The sequence below is a fragment of the Strigops habroptila genome, chromosome 1, assembly GCF_004027225.2.
Source record: "Strigops habroptila isolate Jane chromosome 1, bStrHab1.2.pri, whole genome shotgun sequence".
Lineage (NCBI taxonomy): Eukaryota > Metazoa > Chordata > Aves > Psittaciformes > Psittacidae > Strigops > Strigops habroptila.
In genome coordinates, this window is record NC_044277.2 from 100,337,602 (window position 1) to 100,351,440 (window position 13,839).

At 41.1% G+C, this 13,839-nt stretch overlaps 1 protein-coding gene across 2 annotated transcripts in view; it reads right to left on the reverse strand.

The window, feature by feature from the left end:
- The window catches only part of VIPR1 (vasoactive intestinal peptide receptor 1), a 119,053-nt gene that overhangs the window by 14,522 nt on the left and 90,692 nt on the right, over window positions 1-13,839 (reverse strand). For both annotated transcript variants that reach the window (XM_030501306.1, XM_030501317.1), the window contains exons 7-10: window positions 8,251-8,404; window positions 6,245-6,305; window positions 3,793-3,862; window positions 777-868 (exon numbers count right to left, since the gene is read on the reverse strand). In XM_030501306.1, the coding sequence (XP_030357166.1) occupies window positions 777-868; window positions 3,793-3,862; window positions 6,245-6,305; window positions 8,251-8,404 (377 nt within the window). The remainder of the gene's footprint in view (window positions 1-776; window positions 869-3,792; window positions 3,863-6,244; window positions 6,306-8,250; window positions 8,405-13,839) is intronic.

The window sequence follows — 13,839 nt, forward strand, 5'->3', positions numbered from 1 at the left end:
TTGGAATGCTGAGCCAGGACAGTGGCAAGAGTAAAAAATATGCTGGTCTGAACTTTTATTTTATTTGCATTGAAGCCAGAATAAATTCATGCAGATAAACAGATATCTTGCAGTCCAAAATATTGCAGCTAAGACCAGTCTTGGCCACTGAGACAGCACTGATCTTACTTACTTATATTATTTAATTATAAAAAGCCCCATTAAGGTCACCTTATATCTCTGGAATAAAAGCATTACATCAAGCAAAACTTCTGAGACAGTGCTACTTTTCAACAGCGAAGACAAATGCATTGAATTAACCCAATCTAGCTGAGGGGTCTGCTTTAGGATAAGGAAAATTTGCCATGAATTCTACTGAATGTTCTAACTTCCTAGATCTCTCCTTTCATGAAAAAGGGAGTTGTGGACAACTAGTTTAGAAAAAAAGCCCGTATACTGTGGACAGCTACTCTGCTCTCCATCAAGGTCCCTCTGCCTTCAGAATCCAATAAATACTGAATATACAAAGAAAAAGCCTGCTTCCCTTCATGATCATTACTGTTGCTCTCACTTCTTCATTGTTAATTGCAGGAGAAAGCCTTCTCACCTGTCTGTTCAAACTGATATAAAACATGCCCAGCTGTTTTAGCAAATGACCCTTTTTCTGATTTCTGATCAGCTTATTCAAATAACAAATACTTGATTCTGATCACTGCAGACAGATGCAGTGATGAACTAACAGTCAAACATGTTTCCCAAAAAAACATATAATACAGTTGAAAAAGTCTAGAGCTTACGAGTATTGGCTGGTCTCATTGTGTCCAACATCTGGGGAATGCAGCTTCTGGACTAGGATACGGATGATGCAAATGAAGAGAATGAAGTTCACCTGTTGGGATGGGAGAAAGCAAACAGAGAGAGAAACAAAAAGTTACTATTTTGCTCCAGTGAAAACAGCCCATCATTAGAAGGCACTTCCTTTCACAGAAATATTTTTGCCATGGAGCAAGCTGCTGTTAAAAAGCCATGAGCAGAGAACCCCAATCTGGGAGCACATAGTAAACCGACATAGGATGCAGCCATCTTGGGCCTGACATCAGCCTGCTTGGGACTTTGTGTGATACATCCCAAGTATGATGATGTCAAACCCATAGAGCACAGCTATGAACGACGTCCTGCTGCGTGGGGGAGTGCCGACGACAGGGTGGGAAAAGAGCCTTGGGAGTTAGCGGAGCGACGGACGTCAAAGCCCTCGGGAGACGGTGACATGGGACCGGCTGCTGAGCATGTCAAAGACTGAGGCGGTGAGCCAAGAAAACCAAAACAAAACACAAAGCAGTACCCACTCAAGCAGGCCTGTACTCAATGCTATTGGGCATACCTACTCTGGAAAGAAGCTGGAGACCTTGTATAGCAAGGGACAGACCTCACTGACATAGAGGAAAACATTCTCTCCTAGGATGTTAGACCAGGAGTCTGGCTAATACCTAAGTTTTAAACGATGCTGTTCCCTCTCAGAGTGCTCCACCAACATATTTAAGCAATGTTAAACTTATTTAATAGCAAAGGCTAGAAATTGCAATTCTTTAATGGCATACAGTAGATGGCATGAATTGAATGCAGATCTACCTCCTTTTAAGGTCCTATCTATGGAATCATGCTGTTATTCATGCAATGTATACAATACAAAAGTGATGAGAGACTTCTGTGGACTTAGTTTAGTTTCAATTTGGCAGACAACCTTTTTCTTTATCTTTTTATGGCTAGCAATTTACATATAATTCTGATTTTGACAGACCCAGCGGCTGGGAGGGATTGTGTTAACCAGCCAATCTGATTTCCTACAAAAACAGACTGTAAAATTTCCTCCAGCAATTCCTACATTTGTCTCAACAACAGGTGGATAAAGCAGACAGCAGCACATGTCTCAATTAGACACTCTTTTTTCAAAGGCTTTGAGTGATTGGAAATTAATTGTACTTTTTGGTTATGATGCATTGTATCACTTTTTGTCTATCCCATGCCATTTATCGTAATTTCTGTTCATATTTATTTGCTTATAAAAATGGTTTGCATTGATCTGGTGGCAAGTAAAATTTATCAGTTCAAGACAGTATTATCTAGATCAATTACTCTAACAAGCTTTGATAGCACACAAGCTGCAGCAAGGAAGGTAAGATCAGAGCAGTTTGCTCGTAGTGGTCAAGAGCAAACACGGACACAGAGCAGTGGTTAATCAGGTGGAGTGTGATTTATAGGCTTAGTATAGCCTTAGCATTGCATGGCAGAAGGTATGGTTATCAGGCTGCTGGAGAAGTTGTTTAGTTTATTTTTCAACCTAGAGTATAATCAAAGGCACTTGATCTGTTCCCGGCACTTAATATCTTATATATCTATGTATCTTACATATCTTATATATTTTATGTATCTGTATTCCTTCCTTCCATTGACATCTATGTTTTATTCCCATGGATATGGAGAAAATGTTGCATTCCTCCCTGAAGAAACCTGCTCTTCATCAGGTAGCAGTTATCACACCCTTCTTTCATGACAAGTTTATATGATATCTGCAGGATAGTCAGAAATTTCTGGGTAAATTTTGTTTGGCAAAGAGGAAATGATTTATTGACCATATGCTGAGGAGAATAGCATGCATTTCTTGACCAAAAGATTATCTTGGTAAAAGGAAAATACTATCTATAGCTTTCTATGATAATATAAATATTTTGAGACGTGTCATCCAAGTATTGTATTTATTTTCAGTGAGGTGAACAGAGTAAGACGGAATTATTCAAAATGTACGTCTGGGAATTATTCAAAATGTATGTCTGGGATCCCTGTACGACAAATACTACAGAAAAAAAGTCTTCTTGTAAAGGTCATAATGTGCTTGGAATAAGAAGAGTGTATGTTTCAGAAAAGATTTCTGTTTAAAAGATATATTTGGTTTGATTTTTGTTGCATTCTTTTTCTTCCCTTCCCACATACTTGCATTTATTTAAGAAAACTCAAAGCTAAGTTTAACTTAAGTTCATTTTACTTTAAGTTTTGGCTTGATACCTGACAGAGGAAACATGTAATATTCAACAAGGATGGAAGGACTCTGAGTTCCTCAGAGTTCCTCAGAAGTGTCATGGTTTCTGTGGGCAGAATTGATCATATCCAGAGAATTAAAAAGTCAAGCACTTCTGTGATTTATCTGGGCATTAGCCAAGCTTCTCAAGGACTTACTTCAAAACCACAACTACGTGCTGGATGCTATAACAACAGGCAAATATCTGGGGAATGCATCTAAACTCTTCTTAACTAGGTAGAAATTTGTGGTAGGACTCATCTCAATTTGATTTTATAGTGTTAACATCTATAATTGAACAACTGGGCTCTGCATATGGTTGGTTCAGAGAAATAAAAACATTCATGGCACAATTCATCTGATGTAATTTAGGCACCCACTGATTCATTAGACAAGATGAGCATTTCCTGGATCTCTAACCATGTTTCTCAACCTCCTCTGGCTACACACACCCATGGCCACTGCCCCGGGCAACTAGCTGAGATGGAAGTGGTCAAAGTTGAATGAAATTAGCTCCACCTTGGTTGCCTAGTCACTCAAACTCTTGCCATAGTTAAAGTTGTTTATCTATCTGGAGGGTGAACTTCCTCATCCTAAACCAGACATGCAATATACAGTGGGATTTTATCTGTCAATGCATTTTCTATGGATATTTATAGAACACTTCTCAGCACCTCTTCACCCCCCACACTTAGTATTAAAGATGGCTTTGCAGCCAGCAGAATGTGCTGATACTTTACCAAAATAGACACCAAAATAGGAGTTTTAATGATCCACCAGAATGGGGATTCCACTATTTCCTCCCAGCACCTGAAAAGAAACAAAACCAAACTTAAAACATCAAGCAAAGCAAGCAAGCAGCTATGTAACCTTCTCTGGTGCTTGGTTCCCTAAATACTAAAGATAGCTATGATAGGTTATGTGAAGAGGAATAAATCTGGTGTGCATGAACTGGGAAGGGCTAAAGACTTGCTTTGCAGTGGCTCTGAGTACTGGGAGGTAGCAGGTGCCCCAGACATAATGCTGTGAGCTCTTTTCCCCTTAGTAATGGAATGGGCTGGATGATGTTCTATCAGTGTGAATGTGGGCGAGGACGGTGATTCATGTAATTTCTCCTACACTGAGGTCTGCTACAAGGAAATGCCATCAAAATCACAGATTCAAGAGGCCTCTGATCCTATCCGCTATCATGGATGGGCGTTTTGTTAAGCACAGAGCAATTGGCACCATCAGAAACAAAACCAACCATGCCCTTCTGAGAAAGATGATAGGCAGTCTGTGGCGGGTTTAGTCGAACTAAATCTGGATAGCTGCATATGAGTTATGGATCTAGTCAGAAAAGTCCATAGAGTCCAGGATATGATTTATTTCATCCTGAAGCGAGAATTGTCTGCAAACCACACCACTGACCTAGGTCACTTAGAAGTATATTTTAAAGCTAACAAGGAAAGGACAGAATAGGAATGATGTGGAAACAACTAGTATTGCTTGGGACACATTTATCTGCAGACCTTACAAGAGTCAGGTGGCAGAAGGCGTATTTTTAGGAGAGCATTGATAAAAATTGGTCTGCATTCATATTAGAAAGAGATTAGTGGAATCTACTGCAGACAATTTCACCTGCATTCAGCTCACCTAATTCAAAATATTGAAAGCGCAGGTAGTAGATGAATAGTAGATGAAGGGAGGTACTTTTAGGGCACAGTTCTTGAGACCTATTTTAGGCATCAATTTTGTGATGAGAAGAATTGTGCTTCACAGACTGCACTGACTAAATCCCCAGTAGCTATAAAAAGAGACAAGAATGAATTGCTCACACACAGATGTTTGTACTTTCTCAGGTGCCTGCTGCCCTTTCATTTAGAATTAAAGTGGCCCTAATTATCTCTAGTACACTTCATTTTAAAAATAAATACGGGGAGTCTGAATGAAGGTCACTTTAATTTGAAGTTAGAATGTTTAAATAGAGGCTTAATGTTGTTTAACCAATCTTACATGATTAGGTTTTATTTAATCTGGATTAATTTCCTGTAATTTTTCTCTATAGGTAAATTTAGCACAGGAAAAAAAATATCCATGTTAGGTATTAGCATATCCTGTAAATTCACACTTTGTTTTACTTGTCACAAAAATGTAGAGCTTTAAAGCCTCCAGAAAATGCAAAGAAGTCTGTATTTTTATTAAGAATTGCTGGAGCTGAGTGGGAATATATGGTAAGAACAATTGGTATCCAGACTGGTGAAATCCTTTGGCCTCTATCTCATTGTAGAGGCTATTTATTAACAGAGTAAATAAGGTCAGTTTTATGCAGATGGAGTGAAACCATAAAAGAAGCCAGTAGCCCTCAGGAAATGTGTTAGCATGACTATAAATCAAAAATGTAATGAGAAATCTGAGCTGCTTCTCTTACTGAAATAAGGACAAATCAGGACACATCTGGAGATAGAGAATGCACGGGAGAAAATGGATTTAACCATATGCTGCAAATGCAAGAAGCAAGGGCATGCGCAGTGAGTACATAATAAGCATCAGATTCTGTAACTCTGGAGTGTTTCCTTACAAACGCCTTTCAACTACTACAGTTTGACTATTTGGGTAAGACCATGAAGGAGGATTGCAGGAGTGGATCCTATATACTTGCATATATCCTTGGACAGCTCTGATATCTGCCTTATTTACTTAGCTGTATTCTATCTGCTTCTTATGTAAAATACCAAAGGCTGTTGCTAGATTAAAGAGGATGAAGAACAGATCCTAAGATCTGCCTGGGGAAAAAAAAACCAAATAGTTTTTAGATATTTTCTGTGAGAAGAGCTAATGGGAGTGTTTATTAAGTATCTGCTGCCTTAGCATATGCAGGGTCAGTTTTGTAGGATGCAAAGCTCTGCTCTGAGCATGAGACAGCTGCTCAGCTGATATCTTGTTATACACAGGATTACAGGGCCAAATGCTACCATTGGGGTTTGTTCAGAAATTCTCTGCAAATATCCTGACCAAGAGGCTGAGCAACTGGTGTAAGTTGACATAAACCATGTGTCTTCAGAAGACCTTGGAGAGTTTCCCAGGTCTGACTGCCATTGAGGTTAAGGCAGGACGGCTGGGTTACTAAAACTGCAGGGTACTCCTTGGCCTTCCTTAGAGATAAAGGAAGGAAGAATTATAAAGGAAAGATAATTGAGTCCACAGACTTACCCAACATCGAAAAAGTAAATCCTGACAATTGTCCAAGCAGTGATGAACACGGAGGGGGCACCTGACAAGAGAAGAGATGGTCAGAAATCATTATCCAAGTTTCCAGGTCTGTTCTCTCCCAATTCTCCAACTCTCCTGACTGACTGAGGTAATGCCTTCCCTCAAGAGTCAGCAAAGGCTTCACATTCTCAGATCTCACATGCCAAACAAGCAACATGTTGCCTTTCTCTCCTTTATTTATCTTCCTGTTGCAGTGCCTACAAAAAAAAAACAAACTTCTGATGGTGAAATGCAAGGAACAGGAACCAGTTTAGACATCTACAGTTTGGACATCTGTATCTAAGCCAGTCACCACAGGCTCTCTTTAGCACCAATGGGAAGAAATATGTACTTCTAACACACAGATCACCTGAGATACTTTAGATGTTTGTTTTAGGACAGGAAATACGCTCTTGACTGTATTGCCTGGATCTTCACAGACTATAAAGGGAGCCTCGAGTGACAGATTCACATGTAGATGTCTGTAGTTGGCCAGATGATCCTGCCCCTACTCTTCACTCCATCATCTTCTGCCTGACTAGTGTTATCTTGTTCCACCCTTGTGATGCCACTTTTCTCTGCCTCTTGTCTTTGATTAGATTTAAACTGGAAATACTCCAGGAAGGACATGTTCTGTGTTAGTCACAGTATTGCATACTATTTATTATCAGTGATTTCTGAGTGCAATGATAATAACAGTAAGAACTGTAATGAGTGCACCCAAATTATTAATTCCTGCATGATCTATTCCAGATCCACCACCAATGCTCTTGTGAATGATTGATGACTGAAAGGCCAGAAGATCCTTCAAGCATCTCTCATTCTCTTGAATTGTCCTTCCTCACCCAATCAACCTTAGAATACATTACAAGCGCAAGATATTCCTCTTGATTTAAAGCCATTAGCTTCATACATTTTTTTTTTAAATCTGACAGCTCTACTGTACTGAAAGAATGGGTATCTATGCATGAGACAGGTTTAAAGAAGGTCTGACCTGATTAACTACAGCTGAAACAAAACCTGCTAACATCATTTCTTACGCTTACAGCACAGAGAATTGTCTCTCTTCTGCAGTGTGAACCCAAGCATAATTTCTGTCACTTTCAATGGAACTTACTCTACAGCTGAGAAAATCCTGAGTCTAGGCATACCCCTGTACATGACACAATTTTATTTTCTCTTTTCTTTTCAAGAGTCTTCCCTGCTCTAATTACTTCTCAGTTTCAGCTATCGAGAGCATGTAATAGAAAGACATTTTGCTTGCATAAATCTTCAGCTAATGGCTTACAGGAGAAAAGAGGTCTCTGTTTCATCTTTGGAGAAGAAAAGAAGGTGATCGGGTAGGATTAATTTGCCTAAGTTAGCAATCCAGCTCTGACTTACTTTGTGAAGAGTTTATTTATGTCTTCATTGTTATTTTATTTTATTTTATTTTATTTTATTTTATTTTATTTTATTTTATGTGTTTGACTCTAGACTTACATTAAAGCTGGAGAAATCAGTAAGCAGAAGGTTACCAGCATTAGCACACAGGCGATGGGATCTCAGGGTAGCTAGCTGGCCTAAATTCAGTAAAAGGTGAGAGTGATGGACTGCAGTGTCTGGTTCAGTCCAGGAGTCCTGCTTTGCTGAGATCCATCCGTACAATTTAAGGTCAATGCATGATATCAACTTTGGGATCCTAGTCAGGATTAAAAGTTTAAATGACTAGAAAGATAAGGAGGAGTTTCAGTCCTTAAAAACACTGAGGTGCTCAACTATCAATTAACCTAACACTAACCAAGTTCTTAAATGCCTTTGAAGATTTAGGCTAATGGAATTAGGCTAAACTCCCCTGGCCATCACTTGATCTTGCTCCTGGTTGCACTAACAATCCTTGGCAGCAAGGTTCAAGGTTTGTGTATTAAATTGCTGTTAAAAATGCCTGTCAGGATCATCTCTTGACACAGATTTGAGAAGATGCGTACCCCAGCCAATCAAGATGTACCACCAAAAGTACTTCCTCTCTGAAAAGAAGGAGATGACCAACAGGGTGTGAAGATACAGCCCCTCCACCAGGAGCCAGAAGAAGTTGGCCATGACGCAGTACTGGAAGAAAACCATCATGGCTTTGCAGCCTACCTGGAAGAGAAGAAACAAACAGTCGTGAACTGTTTCCATAGAAAACACAAAGAATTACCGGTAACCCTTGCTGTGTGTATCTTTGGGATTGCTTTTCACAGCACCTGAAACCTTTAAGGGAAAAAAAAATGAAGCCAAAAGTCCTACCAAGCTTGCTTGGAGTGGACATGCTTGACACACATTAACCCCTGAGAGACCCAGCTCATATCTGGATGTTGTTTGACTGTGTGAGCCTGGATATGTCCTCCAGCTTGGAAACCCTGCTGAAGAGTGACAAACTGATATGCTGGACCATGATCTCTACCAGCGTGGTGCTGTTCTCTGTAAATTTTGGATGTACATCTATTGGAAGTTTACTTAGTGGCAGGGTGGATGCTGGAAGGTCCTGCCCTGAGGTGTAGTCACCAGCCTCTCCACTCTGCCAGACATGGATCTGTGGGACTGAGCTGTGAAGTAAACCATTGCACTGGTACAGACAAACTTTCCAAAAAGGCACTACTTTGAACTGAGACCAACTCATTCACTGATTTATGGTGTAGCCAACAAACACTTGGCACAGCATGACTGAGTGATCTGTACTGAAGAATAAACAACAATGGTTGGGAATTTCTTATGATATTTTTGACACTAAAGTCAGCGTCTTGAGATACGATGCTCTGAGTGACTTGGGCATCATAGTCCCCCTCTTCATTCTCAGTGGGGCTGCCTGCTGGCATTACCTGGCTCCTTAGACCCAAAGAAATGGAGCCTCTGACTTGAACAAACTGATTTTCCTGGATAAAAAAACAGCAACAACAACAAAAATCTGTGTTAATTAGCCCTTGAAAGCAAAGACCAATTGTAATCAATCCATGGTTGATACTGAAAAAAACCTGAAGGAGTTTGAGGCAGGGGTTTGAAGAAAGCCAAGTCTACAAAGAATTGTGAATGGTCACTTAAGAAAAGGACTGGAACACATATTTTTAAAATAAAGAAAAGGCTAAGAAGGAGAAGCAGGGTAAACACTAAAGAGCGCAGACAGATTTGATTGCATTGGAAGGGGAGATATTTGAAAGGGAAGAAGGATTGTTTTTCTTCAGGAAATGAATAATTAAACACATTAGCTTGCCATGTGAATATTTCGCTGCAGCACAGGTAATGGGAACAACCACCTTATAAAAGAAAAAAAAAAAAAGGGAAATGTCTTTCTGACAGGCCAAATTTCCTTCTGAGAGGCCAAACCCACTGCAAAACACCCAAAGGTAGAAATCAGCTGCCCAATGAAGTATGTCAGCCCTGGCAATTGTCCCAGCATGTGATGTATCCAGGTCCAGCTGCAGCCTTACAGGAGATCATTGATTGCATTGTTACACACATCCATGCTGTCTAAGCATCCTTGAGATGTTGATTCAGTGATAGCCTCATTGCATTCCTTGAGTCTGCTTGGGTAATTCCCTGTATTTACTGGGGCAAGGGTACGAATATCTGGCTGCTAGCACTTTCTGGTTAGTGGCTCTTCCCTGGTGTTCTGCACATGCCACATGTTGAATTTACAGCAATAATTGATTTGCACCAGTGACAAGCTCACATTTCCCCCCCACACCACTCTCCTGCTGAAAACAGTTGCTATGAAACACACTGATTAAACAGAGAAGTTTGTAAAGTGTTTTCTCAATGCCACATGTTTTGGAGAGAGACTTGTCTCCACTGATCACTCAAAATTCATTCAACCCTTCCTTAGCACCTGCCAGTTTATCACACTGGATACCCTCATGGGCTCCTCCATATCAATTTATATGTGAGGCAGATGGCATAAGCAGAGCTGCTGCAGGGTGGTGATAGGGGAAGGTAGAGGCAGAGAAGGCAGTTAACTCCCAGAGAGGGAAGCTGACAAGGGCTGGGGATGCAGCAGCATCTTCCCTATGGCATCCCTATTCTCTTCATTTCTCACTGTTGTGTGTGTATGGATATGGGACATTGTCACACCTCAGTTATTTTGCCCAAAGCCCAACTGCCTGCTTGGTGTGTCTGCAACCAGTGGGGATTTGTGGGTGTGAGTGCACTCAGCCCTGCTGGGGCTACCAAATTCTTTCATGGTTTCACTTTCTCAGTATTTGGTCCAAATTCAGCAGCTCACAGGTAAGACATGAGGTTTAAGGGAGCAGTTTTAATGCATCTCAACCACACAGTCGTCAAACATGGATTTGCTTTGAGGATTGAACATTGAGGATCCCTTTCTGGATGGTTGCCCTTAAGCTATGGCAGAGGCATGAGGCTGGAGCACATCACAAGGAACTGCAATACTTCATGGAACCAGGAAAGGCTACTCACAAGAAGTGCACTCGATTTCTGCCTAATAGAGACTCTCAGGCAGGAATGCTGAGTTTGTAGAGCTACTGCTGTCACAGCGAGGAAGCCACGATGAACTCAGTCTGTAACAGCAGAAGCCACAGAATCTTGGGTGCCCAAATCCATTACCTCTTCTCCCAGTATTAGCAACTATTTTTTCTGTGTCAGCATCTGGCCCTGCCTCCTTCCCTAATGTGGTGGTGGCTTGTTACAGACCTGAGGCAAATCATGCACATTGGTAGCAGCTGGGTTTTGGCAACTTCTCTGGGGGACCTGTAGCATTGTTTCTACATCATCTACAATTGATGCAGATCGATTCTTTGCTCCATGCAGAGTATGTTTGGCTATTTGAGCAATTGCTACCACCCTAGGCATTTTTTGTTTTACCTGGAAACAAGATATTTTTATACATCATTTTAAGCATGCAACAGTAACCTATTCCAGCCAGGGATCTCCTTCAGCATGAGGATCTCCTGCCCTGGAACAGATTTGGATGCACTGTCCCATCTTACAAATTAAATAATGGTATTTTCTTGCTGCCTGGGCTTCTTGCTACTATCTCCAAAGATACATAAGTTTAAACCAGACCAGATATTTCTACAAGAGGTGCAGTTTAGTTGACTGCAGTGTTGTTCTTCCATTCAATGCTGTTTAACAGACGACTCGGTGACATATTCGGAAAACAGCCCTTCCTGGCTTTTGAGAGACCTAATTACATGCGGCACTTGGTAGTAGGTCTCTACCTTCCCAATCAATTGGATTCAGCTTCAGAATGGCTGTTATAATGCTGGGAAATAAAATCCACATTTATGTAAGACGCTCTGCCCTTTAGAGGACAGACACTACTCAGAGATGAGCTATTACACCTCATAGAAGACTTCTTTCATAACAAGCAGATCCCATGATGTGTCAGTGTTGAAAAACTGATACAGGCTATGTTTAGAAAAGATATTTTCAGTAGGAAAAGCAGCATTACAGCACTGCTTTTTCTATTCTTGCCCTTTCACTGTCTCATTTACAACAGCTTATTTCCCTGTGTTTCTTCTGGGATCTTGCCCTGCTCATGTTCACTTGAGCTTGCTATGGACGGACAGGGATTTCCTGTGCAGACATTTGGGATATTCACAGGCTTCTTAAGGGTTATGAGAAGTCCATGCTTAGATGGCAGAAGTCTGCCCTGTATGGAGAATCCTTGCTGAGACAGCAAGACAGGGAAAAAATGTACATATTGCACTCTACTCTTGTCCTAAAAGGCTGTTTCCTCAAACATAGACAAATCTTTGAGATAACTTCTGTTAATTTCACACCTGTACCTGAAAAACACTGTCTTGCTGGTCATGGGGTGTTTAGCATTCCCTGAACATGGGTGTGAATGCCTACCTTCTGGATAGGAACCAGGCCTATGGCTCTCAAATAAATGACTTTATTTCAAATGAAGGACTCAGGCCCTCTGAGACAAAGCTGCCCTGAGTATACACCTATTTACTGCCTAACAAGGCAATAGGAAAGGCAGAAGATACCACACTTGCTTTGAAAGAGAAAGGGACTTCTTGTGGTCATTTTAGGGCAAATATTAGGTGAGCTGTTGATACTCAGGACTGTCCGCTGTGCTTTCAATAAGGAGATGGATGAGTGGGGACAAAGCACGTGGTTGGTTAGAAAACTGTTGAGATATTGAAATGTGCTTTGTTGAAAAGCTGGGCAAAAATTTTAGGGTGTCAGTAGTGGGTCAAGTTCAGAGCCTTATGGAATGATTGGGAAAGCAACTGAGATACCCATAGCCAGCATGCAGCACAGCATACATGTGCTACGGCTGCTGTGAAAAACACAGCCCATGTAGGAAATGAGAGATCATAGGAAGAATGCACTCAAGATGCAACCAGACTTTCTGAGAAAGAGGCAAGAAAAAGGGACATAAGGTTGGGAAAACCAAGACTGAGCAATAACCTTACTAGGCTTCTTCCCTGTGCTTAGTAGCACTTTATATGTTAGCCATGAGAAAAACTTCTTTCTCCTAAAACTGATGTAGTGAACGCCTGATCAACCTAGAAAATGCAGTTCAGATGCTGAAGGAAGGAACTAACCCAGAGCTGAATCCGTCAATGCATTAAATACACATATGTCATACTTCTCAGTGATAATAACTCTGCTTGAGGTAGCCCATTAATAACTGCTAAGGACTGTCAGTCTTGACCAGCTGCTGAATTTTTCTAGCTCAATATAAGCAGCTTAGTTGGAAAGGAGTTGGTCTGAGGTTTTGAGGTTGATCTGAGGTTGTGACACACGCAGCCAACATATGTGCATACATCAGCCTCCTGTGAATGCAACAAAACTCTACCATAAAAGGTCAATCAACTCCACAGAAACACTGCAGTCATCACAGAGCACCATTGCACTAACACAAGCCTCCCTTGTCTTCCTTATTGCGCATATGGTGTGTTACAGGTTTAAGACTTGGGTCAAAGAAGGATTTATATCAAAGAAGTATAAAGGGGCACTTGAGTGATTGATTATACTGCCACCTGCCATTGCTGGCCTGGGAATACATTCTGATATAAATGGTCTGCTTGAGTCTCATTGCCCCAGCCACAGGAATCCCCATCATGAGACCTGACCTGTCCCTTCCTAAATACAACCTCTCTTGTATATGGATGCCAGTGCTGTGTAGACTCCCTCGCACCCTTAAACTCTGCGGCTTCCTGTGGTGTGGAAAGTTTGTGGCAGGACACCAAGCCATATTAAGTCATCATAAAGATATATTTAAGACATCATATGCAACCCTGGGCAATGCTGCAGCTCCTGGCATTCTTTATGAAGTTGGGCCAGTGCCTTTGGCAAAAGTGTGGGCTCAGATTTGCCTCAATCAGTCATGAAACTTGGAGGCCTCAAAATCCCCTTTAAGATACTTAGGTCCTTTAACTGGGGCTACCACCACTGATGCAGGAGGAAGAGATTTACACAGAGATTTCTTCAGGCCTCTTTGACAGAAGACAGATGAAAACTCATTTTCTCAGTGACAGATTTATCCAGCACTTTTATGTTGCCCAGAAGACATGGCCTATCTGAAGGGCTAGCTGCCGAGTGACTCATGTTGAATTTGCCCACAG